Genomic DNA, 19,619 nt, shown 5'->3' with positions numbered 1-19,619 from the left:
TGCATGTGGTCGCAAATTGGGTGTAATTTTCAGAGTGGAGAAATGTGTCGCTTTGGGCACATGGTATTAAAATATGAGCTTAGAGATTCTTTGAGCACACATGTAATGCACCCCTTGATGCAACCCACTGTGGATACCCTGGAATTTCCTCCATGTTCAGGGTGGTGACAACAATTCCAGCGTTCCCTAGTGTTAATGAATGCACTTTGCTGGATTCAGCAGGAGACAGGAGGCGCAATGTTGTTTAGCACAACTATACAGAAGGGCAAAAAGCACATTTTAATGAATGATGTCATTATGTGCAATATTTGTAGGGACGGGAAGGGGGAAAAAATGTCCCACTTTTTCCTCTTCCGCCCCTAATTTGCATGTGGAGATTCGGTTTGCATGTGGAGATTCAGCCGAATCTTTCTCGACGGATTCTGGAATTCAGCCAAATCCCAAATAGTTATTTGGTGGATGCGTAGTATATATTAAACTCATTATTTGGTTGTGACACAAAATGCCTTTTTCCTAATAATCTGGCCACTATAAAGCACTTTTCTGAGGATGAGATTATCAGAGCATTAAGGGCGCATTCCCATTGACAGGGATAAGTACAAAAATACAAAAGGCCCCATCAGCAGTATAACAACCTATGCCAGAACAGTTTAGCGAACTTTATAAGGAAAACAAAGTTAAAGTAAACACTACTTAGAAATACTGTGTATCACCATTTAAACAAGTAGTACAGTGAGGGCAGGGCCATTCAGAGTGAATAAATGTGTTACTGGTCTAACTGATCTGCTGCTGGTATGTGTAGTGGGTTACTGTGCACTTCTATATACATGAACACAGCACTTCTGTACTGAGCAGTGACCCCTGAGACAGCATCGAGTGCAAGAAGACAGTAAACAAACACAAGTCAGACTGCAAAGACTTAGGGAGGCATGAAAATAAATAGAGGAACGGCTTTTTATGGGACACAGTATCTAGTCAGCTCTCTGCATTTAAAAATAAACACATCTAAGAAGAGCATGTGTCTAGAAAGCTCTGGCCGGCAATCCGCTTGTGTGGGAAGTTTAATTTCATTGGGTGCTGTTCGGATTTTAAAAAGTCATTTACATTTAAAAGTGACTGGTTGCCTATGAAATAACTGCTGTATCCAGCAGGGAGAGCGACGCCACTGCAACTGCTTGGGTGGTTTTCATAGAAACATTTTTGCAACCATTACTGGGCTTTATTCCAGGGCATTTTGCTATTTTCTCTGACAGATCTGACAGATATTATATACTGTATATATATAGGCTGGTTTTGCTTCCAATAAAGATTAATTATATCTTAGTTTGGATCAAGTTCAAGGTAATGTTTAATTAGTACAGAGAAAAAGGAAATCATTTTTAAAGACTTGGATTGTTTGGACAAAGTGGAGTCTATGGGAGATGGCCTTTTGGAGCTTTCTGGATAATGGGTTTCCTGATAAGGGATCCCATACAATATCCAACAGCGCTACTCAACGTGGGCTGCTCTAAGTACTTGCACTGGGACTTGGACTGAAAGAGCGGGTTGGCAACGCGTGCCTGCATCTGCTTAAATAACCGCTCGGTTTCGGTATGAGTTCCGGTCCACCGCTACAGAACTAAGGACGGGTCTCCTAGCCTGCACTTCTGCATTTTTCGGCTCAGTTGAAGCGTTTGCCTGATCCGGATGGTTCTTTAGATTATGGTGAACCTTCATCCGATTTGCGGTAATACTTTCTTTTATATATATATATATATATATATATATATATATATATATATATATATATATATATATATATATATATATATATATATATATATATATATATTTATATTTATTATATGCCACTGCATGATGGTATTGATTATTACTTGCATAAACATTCATGCCTGATTTAACCACATCCTAGAATAAAATATATAAAAAATATATATATAAAAAAAAAAAAAAACAGAATTGGGATAAAGAGGAAGGTATCTCTCAGAGGTGCCTGTGGGACAGTATACAAGGAGTCTACCTTACTCAAAAATCATCCAAGCCATTCTTAAAGGCATTAATTGAATCAGCATCACAACATCACCCGGCAGTGCAGTCCACAACCTCACTGTCCTGAGTGTGAAGAACCACCTATGTTGCTTTAAATGAAAGTTCTTTTCTTCTACCTGTCTCTGGTGATCCACTTTATGGGTAAAAAGGTCCCCTGCTATTTGTCTATAATGGTATATGTCAGGTATTGCAGCCCTAAAGCAGCTATAGCACAAGCCAAACATCAGAACACAATATGTAGGTGAAAACAATATGGTAAAGTATTATTGAAGCATGCTTTAATCATTGTAATACTTACAAAAAGATATAAACCTCAATCTCAAGGTGGGGGAATTGTATTTAGTATTTTAAGGCATTTTTAAACAGATACAATGCTGCCATCTAATGGGTGGATTCATGTTTACAAGTGCGAACTGATAGGCCAATACAGTTTAAAAAGGAGATTTTGTGTACTCACCGTTAAATCTCTTTCTCTCCAGTCGCTTGGGGGACACAGGAACTATGGGTATAGCTAACACCACTAGGAGGCAGGACACAACAAAAAAGAACTAATCCCTCCTCCTCCTGCTATACCCCAGCTCCCAGGCGGAGCCAGATCAGTTTGTACCAAAGTACGGAACAGGAGGTTAAACAAAAAAGCATGAAGCCTGTAAATATATACATAAAAGAGTAGTACTAGAGACTATGTCTGAAGGAACACGTGAAGGCCTCACCAGGGAGGGAAGTCCTGTGTCCCCCAAGCGACTGGAGAGAAAGAGATTTAACGGTGAGTACACAAAATCTCCTTTTCTCCTAGGTCTGCTTGGGGGACACAGGAACTATGGGGACATACCAAAGCTGTCCCAAAAATCACGGGTGGGAGGTAGAGGCCGACGTGGAACCAGCCACCGCGGCTTGCAGTACCGTCCTACCGAAGCGGGTGTCAGATGCCGCAAAGGTGTCAAAATGGTAGAATTTGGCAAAAGTATGGATAGAAGTCCAAGTGGCAGCCTTGCACAATTGTTCAGCTGAAGCCTGATTCCGGAAAGCCCAGGACGTGCTCACACCTCTGGTGGAATGAGCCCTGATCCTAGCTGGGGGGCGTAGACCCTGAGCCGTGTAGGCCCTCTGTATGGCCTGCGTAATCCAGCGGGAAATGGTCGCCTTGGAGGCAGGAAGGCCCCGTCGCGTCCCAGAGGGAATGAGAAACAAGGAGTCCGACTTGCGGACATCCTCGACTCGATGAAGATAGTATTTGAGAGCCCGGACTGGATCCAGCGAATGGAGTGCCACTTCCTTAGGATTAGCCGGAGAAGGGCAAAAGGTGGGGATGGTGATCTCCTGGTTGAGATGAAAGGAGGAAACCACCTTAGGAAGAAAGGAAGGAATGGTACGGAGAACCACCCTGTCCCCGTGAAAAATGAGGAAGGGAGATCTGCATGAAAGGGCAGACAGCTCAGATACTCGTCGAGCTGAAGCGATGGCCACGAGAAAAACGGTCTTCCACGTGAGCCATTGAAGAGAGATGGAAGACAAGGGCTCGAACGGAGGCCGTTGGAGAGAACGGAGAACCAGAGAGAGATCCCAGGGCGGAACGGGGGACCGAACGGGAGGCCGAACATGTGCCACTCCCTGCAAAAAGGTCTTGACGTCCGCGTGGAGGGCAAGACGCCTCTGGAACAGGATAGACAAGGCCGAAACCTGGGATTTCAGAGAGCCCAGGGAGAGCCCCATGGAAAGCCCTTCTTGGAGGAAGGCCAACACGTTGGCAACGGAGAAGCGAAGGAGGTCCGCTCCCTGAGCCAGGCACCACCGTTGGTAAGTGGACCAGACCCGGTGGTAAGTCCTGGCGGAGACAGGCTTGCGAGCAGCTCTCATGGTCAAGATAACGTCGTCGGAAAACCCCTTTCTCTTTAGGATAGCGGTTTCAAGAGCCACGCCGTCAATTGGAGCTTGACGGGGCTTGGGTGAAGAATTGGTCCCTGATGAAGAAGGTCTGGGATGGCGGGAAGGGGCCACGGCTCGTCGACAGATAGGTTTACTAGGTCCGAGAACCAAGTGCGCCGAGGCCAATTGGGGGCGATGAGGATGAGAGCCGTGTGCTCCCTCTGTAACTTCTTTATGGTTCTGGGAAGAAGAGGCAGAGGGGGAAAGGCGTAGGCGAGACGAAAGTCCCAAGGAGCCGTCAGGGCATCCGCCGCTAGGGCCAGTGGGTCCGTGCACCGAGCGAAGAAGAGAGGTACTTTGCGGTTGTGACGAGAGGCCATTAGGTCGACCTCTGGAGTGCCCCACCTCTGGGTGAGTTACAGAAAAACGGCGTCATTTAGCGACCACTCGCCCGGGTCCAGGGATTGGCGGCTGAGAAAGTCCGCCTCCCAATTGAGAAGTCCCGGGATGTAAATCGCGGAAAGATGTGCCTGGTGCGTCTCCGCCCAGCGAAAGATGAGGCCGATCTCGTTGAGAGCGCTCCGGCTTCTGGTGCCGCCTTGATGATTCACGTAGGCCACGGCTGTGGCGTTGTCGGACTGGATTCTGATCGCCTGGCCGGCTAGAAGGGGCTGCCAGTGGAACAGGGCCAGGCGGATGGCCCGAATCTCCAGAAGATTGATGTGGAGACGTCGCTCCGCGGAGGACCAGAGACCCTGTGCTGACCGTCCCTCCAGGACTGCTCCCCAGCCGGAGAGACTGGCGTCCGTGGTGAGGAGGCGCCACTGCGGGTCCCCGAGAAGCCTGCCCTTGGTCAAGTGGCTGGAGAGAGTCCACCAGTGTAGAGAAGCTCTCGTTCTGGGTGATATGCGAATCTCCTGAAGAAGGGACTTGCGTTTCCACGCCGAGAGAATGTTCCATTGAAGCTCCCGGAGATGGAATTGAGCGAAGGAGACTGCTTCTATGGTCGACACCATCACTCCCAGGACCTTCATGCAGAACTTCGCCGTGTGCCTCGGTTTGGAGAGAAGTAACAGCACCAAGGAACGAAGATGAAGGACCTTGTCTAGCGGAAGAGACACCGTCTGCGTCTGTGTATCGAAGAGCATCCCCAGAAAAACCATCGACTGACTCGGCGACAGGGAAGACTTGTCGAGGTTGATGTACCAGCCCAGCTCCTGCAGCCGGTCCAAGGTCAGTTGGACTGCCTGTTGGGCTGCTGTGAAGGTCGGAGCCTTGATGAGAAGATCGTCGAGGTAAGGGGTGATGGACACCCCCGAGGTCCGGATCAGTGCCGTGGCCACCGACATGATCTTGGTAAAGACTCGCGGGGCGGAAGTGAGCCCAAACGGGAGGGCTGAAAATTGGAAGTGCTGGTTTTGGACAGCAAATCGCAAGAACCTCTGATGGGGAGGGAAAATGGGGACGTGCAGGTACGCGTCCTTGATGTCGAGAGAAGCAAGGAACTGGCCCGGAGACATCGCAGCAATAACGGAGCGGAGAGACTCCATCTTGAACTTCCTCGGTCGGATGAACGCATTGAGTTCCTTGAGATCCAGGATTGGGCGCGAAGAACCGTCCTTTTTGGGGACCACAAAAAGGTTGGAATAGTAGCCCTGGAATTTTTCTCCTGGAGGAACTGGAATGATGACGTCCGAACGAAGGAGATTGTTGATGGCCTCTCTGAGCGCCAGAGCCTTGGGCGGGTCTAGGGGAAGCCTGGACATGAAAAAGCGGTGAGGTGGAGGGGAGGAAAATTCTAAGTGATAACCCCGAGTCACCACCTCGTGTACCCAGGAGTCCAAAGTGAGGGTGGTCCAAGCGGAGGCGAAGTGCCGCAGTCTGCCCCCGACGGGCAGAGGCCCGAAGGGTTGATAGTCAGGCAGAAGAGGATTTGTTGGCCGGTTTAGAGGAGGGCTTACGGAACTGCCATGACGATTTGGTCTTATTCCCAAAACGCCCTCTGAAGTTGGAAGATTGTCTAGGGGGAGGGGACCTAGAAGACTTGGTCTGGAAGCCACGAAAATTCCTTCCCTTGCGAAAGGAAGGGCGAGTCTTAGGCTGGGGCAAAAGAGTACTTTTGCCTCCCGTAGCCTGGCTGATGAGCTTGTCAAGGTCGGGACCGAAGAGGAGCTTGCCCTTGAATGGAATAGAAGTCAGGGACTTCTTGGATGAAAAATCTGCGGACCAAAGCTTCATCCAAAGAGATCGACGGGCAGCTACCGCAAGAGCGGAGGAACGGCCTATCACCTGAGCTGCATCGAGGGATGCTTCGCAAAGGTAGTCGCTGGCCTCCTTGATCTGAGAAGCAAGTTCTGAGAGTTCCTCTCGAGGAACCCCGGAGGAAATAGCTCGACAAAGAGCATCCGACCAGGACTGCATGGCCCTAGCCACCCATGCCGAAGCGAAGACCGGACGCAAGGAGGTGCCGGTAGCGGTGAAAAGGGTACGCAGGAGACCCTCGATCTTCTTGTCCATGGGATCCTTGAAGGACGCTGCGTCAGGAACCGGCAGGGCTGTATTCTTGGAAAGACGTGACACGGGAGCGTCCACCGAAGGTGGAGAAGCCCACTTCTCAGTGACATCTGAGGGAAAAGGATAAAGTTTAAGGAAGCGTCTGTTGGGTTGAAAACGCTTCTCGGGCTTGTCCCACTCTTGTTGAATGATCTGATCGAGCTGATCATGGGAAGGAAAAGAAGGAGAAGGGCGGTTCTTCCGCTTGAAGAGGCCCGAGGACGATCCGGAACTGGTTCCAGGTTCCTGTAAGTGTAAGGTTTCCAAAACAGAGGAAACAAGAGAATCAATAGCCTCAGAGGATAGCTTTGGGGTGTCCTCCTCTTCATGATCCGAAGTCTGGGAAAGTTCGCCATCAGAGAGAGACTGGTCATCTCCAGAGGCTATGAGAAGGGGAGAATGGGAGAAGGACTCCTCATCGCTGTCCATGGCAGATGGGGAAGGGGCCCTGCGCTTAGGTGGCTTGGGATTATCCAAGCGAGCAAGGAGCCTGTCCAAGGAATCGGCCAGTTTGGGAATGCCCGAGGCTAACTGGGAAGCCCACCGGGGCGGAGGAGGGGAGCCCTGAGGTGGGGGATCCGAGGCCGGACCCGCTGTAGCCCCTTGGTTTTCTAAGCTTACCTGAGATCTGGGTGCTGGATTTTCCGGAGCAGGCTCAGGTGGCTTGCACGTGGGGCAGGTAGGTTCCTTGTTACCAAGTGGTAAACGTTTGCGGCATTTGGCACAGGCCAAAAAGGTCACTTTAGCAGTTACTGCCGTCCGTGGAAAAAGGTTGTCACTGGAACCCTCAGACATGGTGCTAGAATAAAGAATTCAGAATTTTAGTCAATGGTAATCTGGTCCTGAAAAAGGAACACTGAGTCTGCAAGGGAGCAGGGGTACAGGACTAAACCCCCCCCCCTTCTAGCTAAGTGCCCAGGTGTATGGCAGGATGCTAGAAACACTTCCTTCTAACTAGGTGCCCAGGAGTCTAGTGAGGTGAGCCCTAAACCAACCCCCAGTGAAATCCAGGAAACACAGGAGGTCTGTCTGCGTGTGCTATGGGAAGCAGTGCAGGGGAATACAGGGAGAACCCACTGACAGGGAGACCCGTGAGCCCAATGGAGAGTCTCCAGAAGCTGCTCCGTGAATGTGCGTGGCAATGTCTCACCGCCCTGCCTCACTCCTGCAAAGGCGCGAAGATGGGGACCGCCCTTTAGGAGTGACGCGCAATGTGCGCGCACTTCCGGTTTGGCGGAGGACAGGGCGGAAGTGAAGGAGGCGCCATGCGGCGCTTGCACAGAAGGTGCGCCGCGTGGCTGGTGAGGGGAAAAGCCGGCCTTACCAATGCTGCGGACAGTGCTGAATGAGCGCTGATGCAGAGGGAGATGCTTGCGTCCAGACTGGGGCAAGTTAGGCAGATTAAGGAGCAGCAGGGGCGCAGGCAGGCTGATCACTAGTATATGATCAGGACACATGGCAAGGTAACAAAGTCAATTGATGCTTACCTGCCCAGTTTGCGCAGTCTACCGGCCAGACGGTTCACCCCCACTGTAGCAGAAGGGGGGGATAAAAACCAAAGCCTGGGTGGTCAGTGCCAGAGCACAATAGACCCCGGAGACATCCAGTTGGAGGGGGTAATGAAGACAAAGCACGCAGTGTGGATGCCCATTCCAGCCTCATGTTGAAGAGAATGATAATAACAAGTAATAAAAGAAATAAATAAAAACTAACTCCTGATAGGAGTCCATGTCCTAACCTCCTGAGGACACAACTAAAAACTGATCTGGCTCCGCCTGGGAGCTGGGGTATAGCAGGAGGAGGAGGGATTAGTTCTTTTTTGTTGTGTCCTGCCTCCTAGTGGTGTTAGCTATACCCATAGTTCCTGTGTCCCCCAAGCAGACCTAGGAGAAATCAACATTTTTACCCTGGTAAATGAAGTGCTCTGGACATATCTATCTTTGGTCAGCACAGAATATTGATGTACAGATAGAAATACCTGCTATCTAGGATGCTCGGGACCTGGGGTTTTCCAGATAACAGATGTTTCTGTAATTTGGATCACCATAGTTTGTGTACTAAAAAATCGTTTAAACATTAAAATAAACCCACTGGGATTGTTTTGCCTCCTATAAGGATTAATTATATCTTAGTTGGTATCAAGTACAAGCTACTGTCTTAATATTATAGTGAAAGGATATTATTTTAAAAATTCTAAATAATTGATTATAATGGAGCCTATGGGAGACAGCCTTTGTGTAATACAGAGCTTTCTGGATAACATGTTTCTGGATAACTGAGCCCATACCTGTATAACCAAACTCTTTGTTGAGACTTCATATATGCTTACAGTGATGCGAGAAGCATCCAAATCAACTTGTGAAATCATCTTCCTCTGCAGCATCTGACAGTTATTAAATGTTCCAAGTTGTATGAACTGGTATATCCCCCGGTCACCCCAGTAGATTGCATAAAAAGTGGTTTGATATGAGTAGAGCAGCCTTTCAGTTCAATTTAAAGGGGAACTATTGCAAAAATGAAAATTTAATATAAGCTTCATCATACTGAAATAAGAAACGTTCTAAATACAATGAATTAAAAATGCTGCACCGTTTCTGAAATAATAATATTCACTATCCCTCTCACAGCATCTGTTTTTCATTCAGGAGTTGGGTGTCAGATAAATGATCCAATATATCTTATAGGGGGGCTCCTTTTGCCTAGAAGATGTACTAGCGCTCACTCTATTAAAATCACCAGACATTATGGGGCCGACTCACAAAGGGTCGAATATCGAGGGTTAATTAACCCTCGATATTCGACTGGGAATTAAAATCCTTCGACTTCGAATATCGAAGTCGAAGGATTTTAGCGCAAATAGTGCGATCGAACGGTAAAATCCTTCGAATCGAACGATTCAAAGGATTTTAATCCAACGATCGAAGAAATATCCTTCGATCAAAAAAACTTAGGAAAGCCTATGGGGACCTTCCCCATAGGCTAACATTGAGTTTGGTAGCTTTTAGATGGCGAACTAGGGGGTCGAAGTTTTTTTTAAAGAGACAGTACTTCGACTATCGAATGGTCGGATAGTCGAAAGATTTTAAGTTCGAATAGTTCGATTCAAAGTCGTAGTCGAAGGTCGTAGTAGCCCATTCGATGGTCGAAGTAGCCCAAAAAACACTTTGAAATTCGAAGCTTTTTTACTTCGAATCCTTCACTCGAAGTTAGTGAATCGGCCCCCAAGTCTCTCTACATGCAGGATTTGTGCAAAAGGCAGTTATTTTGTTAGAGTTTGTTTGTACTGGAATCAGTTATTTGAGTGAGCTCTAATACATCTGCTAGGAAAGGAAGCCCTCCTATAAGATATATTGGATCTAACTGTCAATCTGACACCCAACTGCTGCATGAAGAATGAATGAAGAGAAACAGATGCTGAGCAAGGAATAGTGAAGATAAACAATTATTTCAGAAACAGTGCAGAATATTTAATTTATTGTATTTACAAAGTTTCTTATTTCAGTATGATGAAGCTTATTTTACATTTTCACGATAGTTCCCCTTTAAGGTTTAAATGAAAGTCACACAAGGTTGGACTGGCCATCCAGGGCACCAGAGGACCCCTCCATGGGCCCAGCCTATGTTATTGCCCATCAGACTTTTCTTTTTACCGTGTATATAACAATTGGCAGTGTTTGCCCATCTTACCGAGTGAATTCTGAAAATTCTTTAGGGGCCCTAGGAGGTGTATTCCAACCATGAACTCACACATGTAGATTAGGAATGCAAACAGTAGCCAAGCACAAAGCACATTCCAAAAGTAGAAACTCACCATAATAATAAAGACAAAATTATATTTAGCAATGAAATACATCCAGTTTGTATTAGACAATGGGTATAACAGAGAGGCGCCATTAATAAATGACATCCATTAATTTATTGTGAGTTGGGCTAAAATGTGCCATAAAGACCATCTGTAACGTAATTCCTGAGTATATGTCTGTACAAATTGTACTTACCCATTGTCTAAACCATTTTGGCCAAGCTTCTTGCCAATGTCCCCGACCATCACTCCAGGCATAGGAAGAAGAGTATGAGGGTCCCGTATCTACAGAGAAAAGGTTATAGATCACTAATCCTGATGAAAGATTCAACAACTGGGAGAGAGTAGATAAAGCTACAAGGACTAAATAGACTAATTATAAGGGATGCACCAAATCAAGGATTTGGTTCGGTATCAGGTCAGGATTTGGCCCTTTTCAGCAGGATTCTGCCTGGCCAAACCTAATCCGCAACCATAAAATCATGTGACTTTTTTTTGTCACAAAACAAGGAATTAAAAAAATGATTACTCTCTCTTTTTCCCTTCCCCATTACTGATTTGCATATACCCCCAAAATGTATACTAAAGCAACTTTTCCCTTTCTTTAGCTTTCAACCACCATTGTGTGATGGTCTGTGTGCTGCCTCAGAGATCACCTGACCAGAAATACTACAACTCTAACTGTAACAGGAAGAAGTGTGGGAGTAAAACACAGAACTCTGTCTGTTAATTGGCTCATGTGACCTAACATGTATGGTTTGTTGGTATGTTTGTGAGTACAGTGAATCCTACGATCCCAGGGGGCGGCCCTTATTTTTTAAAATGGCAATTTTCTATTTATGATTACCCAATGGCACATACTATTAAAAAAGTATATGAAAATGTTTTTTTACATGAAGCAGGGTTTTACATATGAGCTGTTTTATGCCATATCTTTTTATAGAGACCTACATTGTTTGAGGGGTATCGTTTTGGATTCGGTTCTCTATTTGGCCGAATCTTTCATGAAGGATTCGGGGGGTCGGCAGAATCCAAAATAGTGTATTTAATGCATCCCTACTAATTATCAGACAATACTTCCTACTGAACTGTTTGGTGATCTGAAAAGCGTAACAATTGTACAGCCCATCTGTAGCTTTTACATAAACGGAGCATGAACATTTTTTTTTTGCCAATTTGCAGCACAGCTACTGGGAAAGCTATTATTTCTGAACGTCTATGCAGTCTGGGGCTGCTGTTCCCATTAGGATGTATGCCTAGTACATCAATATAACACCTAGAAATATTGTCTCTAGAACGAATGTAAGAAAGCCACTAGGGAAGGTGATTTAGCTGAATAGGACAAAACCATTGCTATTCTTATTGGTGTGGCCACTTGCTATATTATAAGTCCTACTCATGAACACCTTCTAATTTGGATGAAGAATGTGTACGTTGCTAAAAGGGATACCCTCCAGACCTTTGGATCTCTGCTAAACCTATCTTTATAATTCAGAATAAAATACTATGTTACATAATGATTCTGTTAACTGGAGACTAATATTGCACCTATACTTTAAGGGCGGATTTATTTTTTTAAGGTCAAAGCTGTCAAATTCGACTAGGGAGTTTTTTTTAAAAATTAGATTTTCGAGATTCATCATACTCTGACCCTTTAAGAACTCAAATTGGTAGACCCCTCTCCCTCTTCGGGCAAAAGCCCCTAATTTTTTACTCACCCCTCCGTGCCGATTATGGCCTTGGAGTTCACGGCAGCCATCTTCTTTCCTCTGTCTTTTTCGGAAGTTTTGGCGCATGAGCAGTTGGATTAAATTTCCCGAACCACTGCGCCGAAAGTCGCAGAAATTTCCAAAATGTTTCGGAAACCTTTGTGACTTTCGGTGCATGCGCAGTGGTTCGAGACCGGAAATTTACTGCAACTGCACCGAAAATGCCGCCAATACATGAAGATTACCGGAGAATCTGCAGGGGTGAGTAAAAAATAGGGATACACCGAATCCACTATTTTGGATTTGGCCGGACCCCCGAATCCTTTGCGAAAGATTTGGCCGAATACATCTGCAAATTAGGGTTGGGAAGGGGAAAACATTTTTTACTTCCTTGTTTTGTGACAAAAAGTCACGCGATTTCCCTCCCCGCCCCTAATTTGCATATTCAATTACTGGTTGAATTCTCCTTTAAGTCAAAGGGAGAGGTCCAGGGATCAATTTGGAGTTGTTTACAGCCTTCCTGACATTTATGTTTTTTCTGAGAAAAAACTTGAATTGAGTTTTTTTTTTTTTTAAAGTTGAATAGAATTTGATTTGAATTCGATTTTAGTTCTCGGGTCGATTCAATTCATCCGAGTTTTAAATTTTTTTTTTTTTTTTTATAAATTTTTATAAATTTCTATTTCGAATTTATGGGAGTTTAGGGGAGTTTATAAAAACCTTTGATAAGTGTGCTTCTAAATGAGACTTTGCCAGTGCATTATTAAAGGGTGCCTGTTGCCCCCAAAATTGCTTTCCCCACTAGCAGCATACAGGTATCAGCATACATACATGCCAATAATATTCAAGTGTATGACATAATGCTGGGGCATGGACACAGCTCTTTATTTAGGTCCGGTGGTGCCCTATACACCAGACCTCAGTCTACCACAGTGATTGGTACATGCAAAGGTGCTCCAGATGTACTATGCCTGTGATTGTAGAAGATTGAAGGGGTTGTTCTCCTTTGAATGATCTTTTAGTATGATATAGAGAGTGATATTCTGAGACCATTTGCAATTGGTTTTCGTTTTTTATTATGTGTGGTGTTGAGTTATTTAGCTTTTTATTCAGCAGCTCTCCAGTTTGCAATTTCAGCAATCTGGTTGCTAGGGTCCAAATGACCCTAACACCCATGCACTGATTTGAATAAGAGACTGGAATATGAATGGGGGAGGGCCTGAACAGAAATTTGAGTAACAAAAAGTAGTAATAACAATACATTTGTAGACTTAACGAGCATTTCAGTTTCAGATGGGGTCAGGGATCCCCATTTGAAAGTCAGGACGAGTCACAAGTAGAAGGCAAATAATTAAAAAAACATGAATAAATAAATAATGAGGACCAATTGAAAAATTGCCCAGAATTGGCCATTCTATAACAATATAAAAGTTAACCTGAAGGTGAACCACCCCTTTAAGGTTCCCCCTCCGCTTTGAATTTAACAATTCCCTATGGGGTCGAACAGTATTTTTTAGGCTAAATGTGGAAAATATGGAAAATGGCAAAATGTGTCAAATATGGAAAATCTGAGGGCAGTACACAGTTCTGTTCAGAAAAGAACAGAATTGAAAAAAGAACAATTCTGTTCAGAACTGAAATGAAGCATCTGCCTGGGATAGAAGGTAAGCTACTAACAACTTTAACATACATCTAAAAACATCCGTTATCCGGAAACCCGTTATCCAGAAAGTTCTGAATTACGGAAAGGCCATAGACTCCATTTTAATCAAATAATCCATTTTAATCAAATAATCCAAAGTTTTAAAAATTATTTCCTTTTTCTCTGTAATAATAAAACAGTATCTTGTACTTGATCCCAACTAAAATATAATTAATCCTTATTGGAAGCAAAACCAGCCTATTGGGTTTATATAATGTTTATATGATTTTCTAGTAGTCTTAAGGTGTGAAGATCCAAATTACAGAAAGACCCATTATCTGGAAAGACCAGGCTCCTGAGCATTCTGGATAATAGGTCTCATACCTGTACACAATTCTGCTTTACTTAAGACCAGCAAATGCTTTGTGCTGGAAAATATTGTTATTGTTTTAATCAAAATTTAGTTTCAAGTTTTTGTTCATTGTTGTACTGTACAATATAAAACATTGCATTTGAAAAACGCTTTCATCTTCACTTCACGAGTACTTATCGAAGGGTGAAAGTGAAAATTCACCCCTTGATAATTACGCCTTTCAAAATCCCATAGAAATTAATGTAGAGTGACGGAATTTCACTCTAGCGGACTGCAGAGATCTCTAACTTCACTCTTTGAAAAATATACCCCCCAAGTCCCAAATTAGTCAGACTGACTATCATTTTGGCCTCATTAACAAGCCAATAATCTGCCAATTTGGCTGGGAGTGTCTGTAAGAAGTACACAGTATATAGGGTAGAGCAGGGGTCCCCAAACTTTTTTACTTGTGAGCCACATAAAAGACTTGGAGAGCAACACAAGCATCCAAATGTTCCTGGGGTGCCAAATAAGGGCTGTGATTGGCTATTTGGTAGCCCCTATGTGGACTGGCAGCAAGGCTCTGCTCTGGCACTATACTTAGTTTTATGCAATTAAAACTTGCCTCCAAGCCTGGAATTCAAAAATAATCACCTGCTTTGAGGCCATTGAGAGCAACATCCAAGGGGTTGGTGAGCAACATGTTGCTCATGAGCTACTGGTTGGGGACCACTGGGGTAGAGTATAAATCAGTGATCCCCAACCAGTAGCTCGTGAGCAACATGTTGCTTCCCAACCCCTTGGATGTTAATCCCAGTGGCCTCAAAGCAGGAGCTTATTTTTGAATAATGAGGCAAGTTTTGGTTGCATAAAAACCAGGTGTACTGCCAAACAGAGACTCATGTAAGCTGCCAGTCCACATAGTGGCTAACACTAGCCAATCACATTGTTATTTGGCAGTGCATCCCCAGGAACTTATGCTTGTGTTGATCCCCAACAGTTTTTACATCTGAATGTTGCGCACGGGTGAAAAAGGTTGGGGACCCCTGGTATAAACAGACTGTTTTAACAAACCATTTACAGTCAGGGTGTGTGCTGCCATATTGTCCAGAAATAAAGCATGGTTTACCTGCACAACAAAGGAATGTAACCCATGGCATTTTCCATCGGAGGTATAGAGCTGGGCATAAACAACTGCATGGGTAGCGGTCTTTCCCATATTGCCCACCCAAAACTTGGCAGCTTCAAAATCTGGTGAGTTTATAATAAATTCCTAGGGAGAGACAGAGTTATTAGATAATCTTACACAAAGTGCAGAATACATTTCATACATGTCATAAACTGCTGATCTATGCATAAAAGAACAGACAAAGGATACCATGTCTACCAACTGAAGGTATGTCCAGTGGATTCTCAAACTATGGGAATTATGTAGTAATACAGGCAAAGTTTGCCATGGTCCAGTAAGGCTATACCAACCAATCACATATTTCCTGTAGCATTATAACTGCTATATCATTAAAAACTAAGGGGCAGATTTATCATCGGTTGAACTGAAAATTCAAATCTTTTTTTATGGTCAAAACTGTCAAATTTGACTAGGGAGTTCTCCAAATTCGATTTGAGTTTTTGAAAAAAATCTACTTTGATTTTTGAGATTTATCATACTTTAAGAATTCAAATTCGACTATTTGCCACCTAAAACCTGCCAAATTATGGGAGAGGTGCAGGGATCAATTTGGAGATGTTTGCAGCCTTTCTGACATTCAAGTTTTTTTCTAAGATTTGAATTTTCAGGTAGTTTAAATTAGGGATGCACCGAATCCACTATTTTAGATTCCGCCGAACCCCCTGAATCCTTCAGGAAAGATTCGGCTGAATACCTAACCCTACTTTGCATATGCAAATTAGGGGTGGGAAGGGGTAAAAGGGGGGAAATTATTAATTTCCTTGTTTTGTGACAAAAAGTCATGCGATTTCCCTCTTGGCCCCTGATTTGCATATTCAAATTAGGATTCAATTCAGACAAATCCCAATTCAGACAAATTCTGAAAAAGGCAGAATCCTGGCCGAATCCAGAACCGAATCCTGGATTCGGTGCATCCCTATCTTAAATTTATAGTCGAATCCACCTTGTCGAATTTCAAATTTATGGGCGTTTATAAAAACTCACATGAATTCAAAGTTTGACTATTAATAAATGTGCCTCTAACTGTTTATAGGCTGGTGAATGTAGAGAAATAAAACACAACCATGGCAATACATTATCTTTTTTAATCTGGAAAATGCAAGGTGCACACTGCAGAACAGAACTGTGTTACTTCAGGCAGCGGAAGGCACCCACAGAAAATATACAAATAAAGAACTGCTATAAGGATTCCTTCCATGAAGCAGTTCTAAAAATATTTATGGACAGAGGAAAAAATTCACTGGGGTGGCAATTTGTTAGCACACCCCCCCCCCCAGCAAGTTAAAGGACAAGGAAAGTTAAACAAAAGAAGTCGCTAGAAATGTTGTACATTATGTTTCGTGCTTCTGTACCAGCCCAAGGCAACCACAGCCTTTTAGCAGTAAAGATCTGTGTCTCCAAAGATGCCCCAGTAGCTCCCCATCTTCTTTTCTGCTGATTCACTGCACATGCTCTGTGCTGCTGTCACTTACTGAGCTTAGGGACCCACTCACAATATACAGTACACATAGAATAGAAATGTCACAATATAAGACTGATTAGTAATTAATACAGATAATTACTACATGGCAGCACAGAAACCAGTGCAATTAGCATCAGAATTTAATAATCAGCCCTGTAGCATCAGTTTATATTACAGGGGAAGCTCATTTTCTGCTGGATAATTAGTGACGAGCCCTAAGCTTAGCTTCTCAAAAGCTGCTCAGAGCCCACTGAGCATGTGAGTGTCACAGACACTTTCCAAGATGGTGACCCCCTGTGACAAGTTTGAAGTCCTGGATCATTGCTGCTATTAACAAGCTGAAACTTTTGGCTGGTGCAATAACTTCAGTATATAAAACATGGCATGTTTAGTCTTATTCCTTTTTAGGGTTTCCTTCTCCTTTAAACATAGCAATTCGGCAGGTTTAAGGTGGCGAAGTCGAAGTTTTTTAAAGAGACAGTACTTTGATTTTCGAATGGTCGAATATTCTAAGTATTTTCAATTTGAATCAAACTCGAATTTGGCCTATTCGATGGTCGAAGTACCCAAAAATTACTTCGAAATTCAAAGTTTTTGAATTCGAAAATTCACTTTAATTCACTTCGACCCTTAGTAAATGTGCCCTCCATTGACTTATATTGGTTCTCTGTATCTTGCCTGCATTTCCCAGGGATTTATTGTGGCTCAGTAGACTTGTGTAGTAAAACAGAAAAATGTACTATACTTTGCTTGTATACTGAGTCTATTTGGGTGCAAGGGGTCCCTGGAAATGAAGGTAAGGTGACAGTGCAGTGTTTAGATATAAAGAACCCTGGCTTGACATATTTTTTCTGAGGAGGAGCCAGCCTGTGCAAAAAGCTCATTGGAACCTCACAGTGAATTAGACTTTTCCATGCTAAAAGTAGTTTGGTTTGCTACCTTCCCTTTCAAAATGTAATTTTTTATGATACTTTCCCCCTAATAAATATAAACACCTGGGGAATAGTCGGAAATATGTGGGAGTGGGAGGGGCATCGAAGAGCAGGTTCTTGATGGACTTTTTCACCTCTATAAAAATAAGGGCTTCTATGCAGAAAACCAGTGCCCAAATAAATAAGAGAGATATTGCCATCTTATTTCCTGTTGCATAAATAACAAATACAGTAACAGCACCACAACAAAAAAAACGTAAAATTAGTCCATATTATTTAACCATACCTTGGTAGATGCATCAAATGTTGCCGTTGTTCTTGCAGCTTTTGTGTTACTGCCATGACTGAGTTCAGTCAGTGCAAAACACCCGAAAATCTACATGTATAAGGAAAGTGCATAAGGAGAAAGTGCATAAAGTCTAACTTAAGTACAGCAGAATTGTGATCATACAACTTACAAACACTAATACTAAACCATCATTCCATAATGTTGCTCAGCAGTGGCTTCCTGTAGAAATGGACGTATCTTGGGACAGGAATTTGGCTGATTCCCAGCACTTTTTACAAGATTCATACTAAGATAAATCCTGAGCTCCTAGATGAGCCAAATCTGAACCCGGGGGAGGCAATTTATCAGGGGTCGTATTCATGCGAGTTTTTTGTTAACATGAATTCGATTTTAATTAAAATTAGAATATTCTAGGGATGCACCAAATCCAGGATTCGGTTCGGGATTCGGCCTTTTTTAGCAGGATTCGGCCGAATCCTTCTGCCCAGCCGAATCAAATCCAATTCCTAATTTGCATATGCAAATTCGGGCTAGGGAGGGAAATTGTGTGACTTTTCGTCACAAAACAAGGAAGTAATATTTTTTTTTGCCCTTCCCATCCGGATTCGGTTCTCGGCCGAATCTTTCACAAAGGATTCGGGGATTCGGCCGAATCCAAAATAGTGGATTTGGTGCATCCCTAGATTTTCGACTATCTATTAATAAAATTGAATATGTAAAACTCGGATGAATTTTACTGACTTGAAAACTCGAATGGAATTTGAATCGAATTCGATTCGAGTTTTTTCTCTGAAAAAAACCCTGAATTTCAGGAGGGCTACAAACAATTCCAAATCAGTCACTGCACCTCTCCTATTGACTTATATAGCAATTCGGCAGGTTTTAGGTGGTGAATAGTCGAATTTCAATTCTTAAAGGAACAGTTCCGTTTTAAAATAAAAACTGGGTAAATATATAGTCTGTGCAAAATAAAAAATGTTTCTAATATAGTTAGTTATGCAAAAATGTAATGTATAAAGGCTGGAGTGACTGGATGTCTAACATAATAGCCCGAACACTACTTCCTGCTTTTCAGTTCTCTAACTCTGAGTTAGTCATCGACTTGAAGGGGGTCCACATGGGACATAACTGTTCAGTGAGTTTGCAATTGATCCTCAGCATTCAGTTCAGATTCAGAAGCAACACTTGTGTCCCATGTGGCCCCCCTCAAGTCTCTGATTGGTTACTGCCTGGTAACCAATCAGTGGAAACCAAGGGAGCTGCAAAGCAGGAAGTAGTGTTCTGTTCTGTTAGACATCCAGTCACATTATACATTACATTTTTGAATAACTAACTATATTAAAAAACATTTTTATTTCACACAGCCTATTTACCCAGTTTTAATTTTTATACTGAACAATTCTAAATTATAATAAATCTTGAAAATCCAATTCAAATTGGTTTTAAAAACTCGAATCTCTAGTCGAATTTCACAGTTTTGACCATAAAAAAAAATTCAAAATCAAATTTTCAATTCGACCCATAATAAATCTGCCCTTTAATTTCACGCGAATTTAAATCACTGTAAAAACTGGAGGTTTTTTTATTGTTATTTTTTTTTATACATTTTTCAGATTTTCCTCACATTTGCCCATGACAATTAGGGGTCGGATTCAGTTTGGCATAAAGTTGAAGAAATTGGTATTTTGCTGAATTAAAAAACATATGGATTCAGTACTCCTCTGGTCGTCAAATCCTACCAGTCGTATCTAGTTATAGGAGTATAGCACAGTCT

At 43.3% G+C, this 19,619-nt stretch overlaps 1 protein-coding gene across 2 annotated transcripts in view; it reads right to left on the bottom strand.

The window, feature by feature from the left end:
- Window positions 1–19,619, bottom strand: part of acox3.L (acyl-CoA oxidase 3, pristanoyl L homeolog) — a 73,609-nt gene that overhangs the window by 40,430 nt on the left and 13,560 nt on the right. For both annotated transcript variants that reach the window (XM_018228433.2, XM_018228439.2), the window contains exons 5-7: window positions 17,843–17,932; window positions 15,103–15,246; window positions 10,467–10,555 (exon numbers count right to left, since the gene is read on the bottom strand). In XM_018228433.2, coding sequence (XP_018083922.1) covers window positions 10,467–10,555; window positions 15,103–15,246; window positions 17,843–17,932 — 323 coding nt within the window. The remainder of the gene's footprint in view (window positions 1–10,466; window positions 10,556–15,102; window positions 15,247–17,842; window positions 17,933–19,619) is intronic.

This window comes from Xenopus laevis, chromosome 1L, assembly GCF_017654675.1.
Source record: "Xenopus laevis strain J_2021 chromosome 1L, Xenopus_laevis_v10.1, whole genome shotgun sequence".
Taxonomy (NCBI): domain Eukaryota; kingdom Metazoa; phylum Chordata; class Amphibia; order Anura; family Pipidae; genus Xenopus; species Xenopus laevis.
Note: the sequence above shows the minus strand (reverse complement) of the source record. Positions and strands in the feature narration are given on the sequence as shown.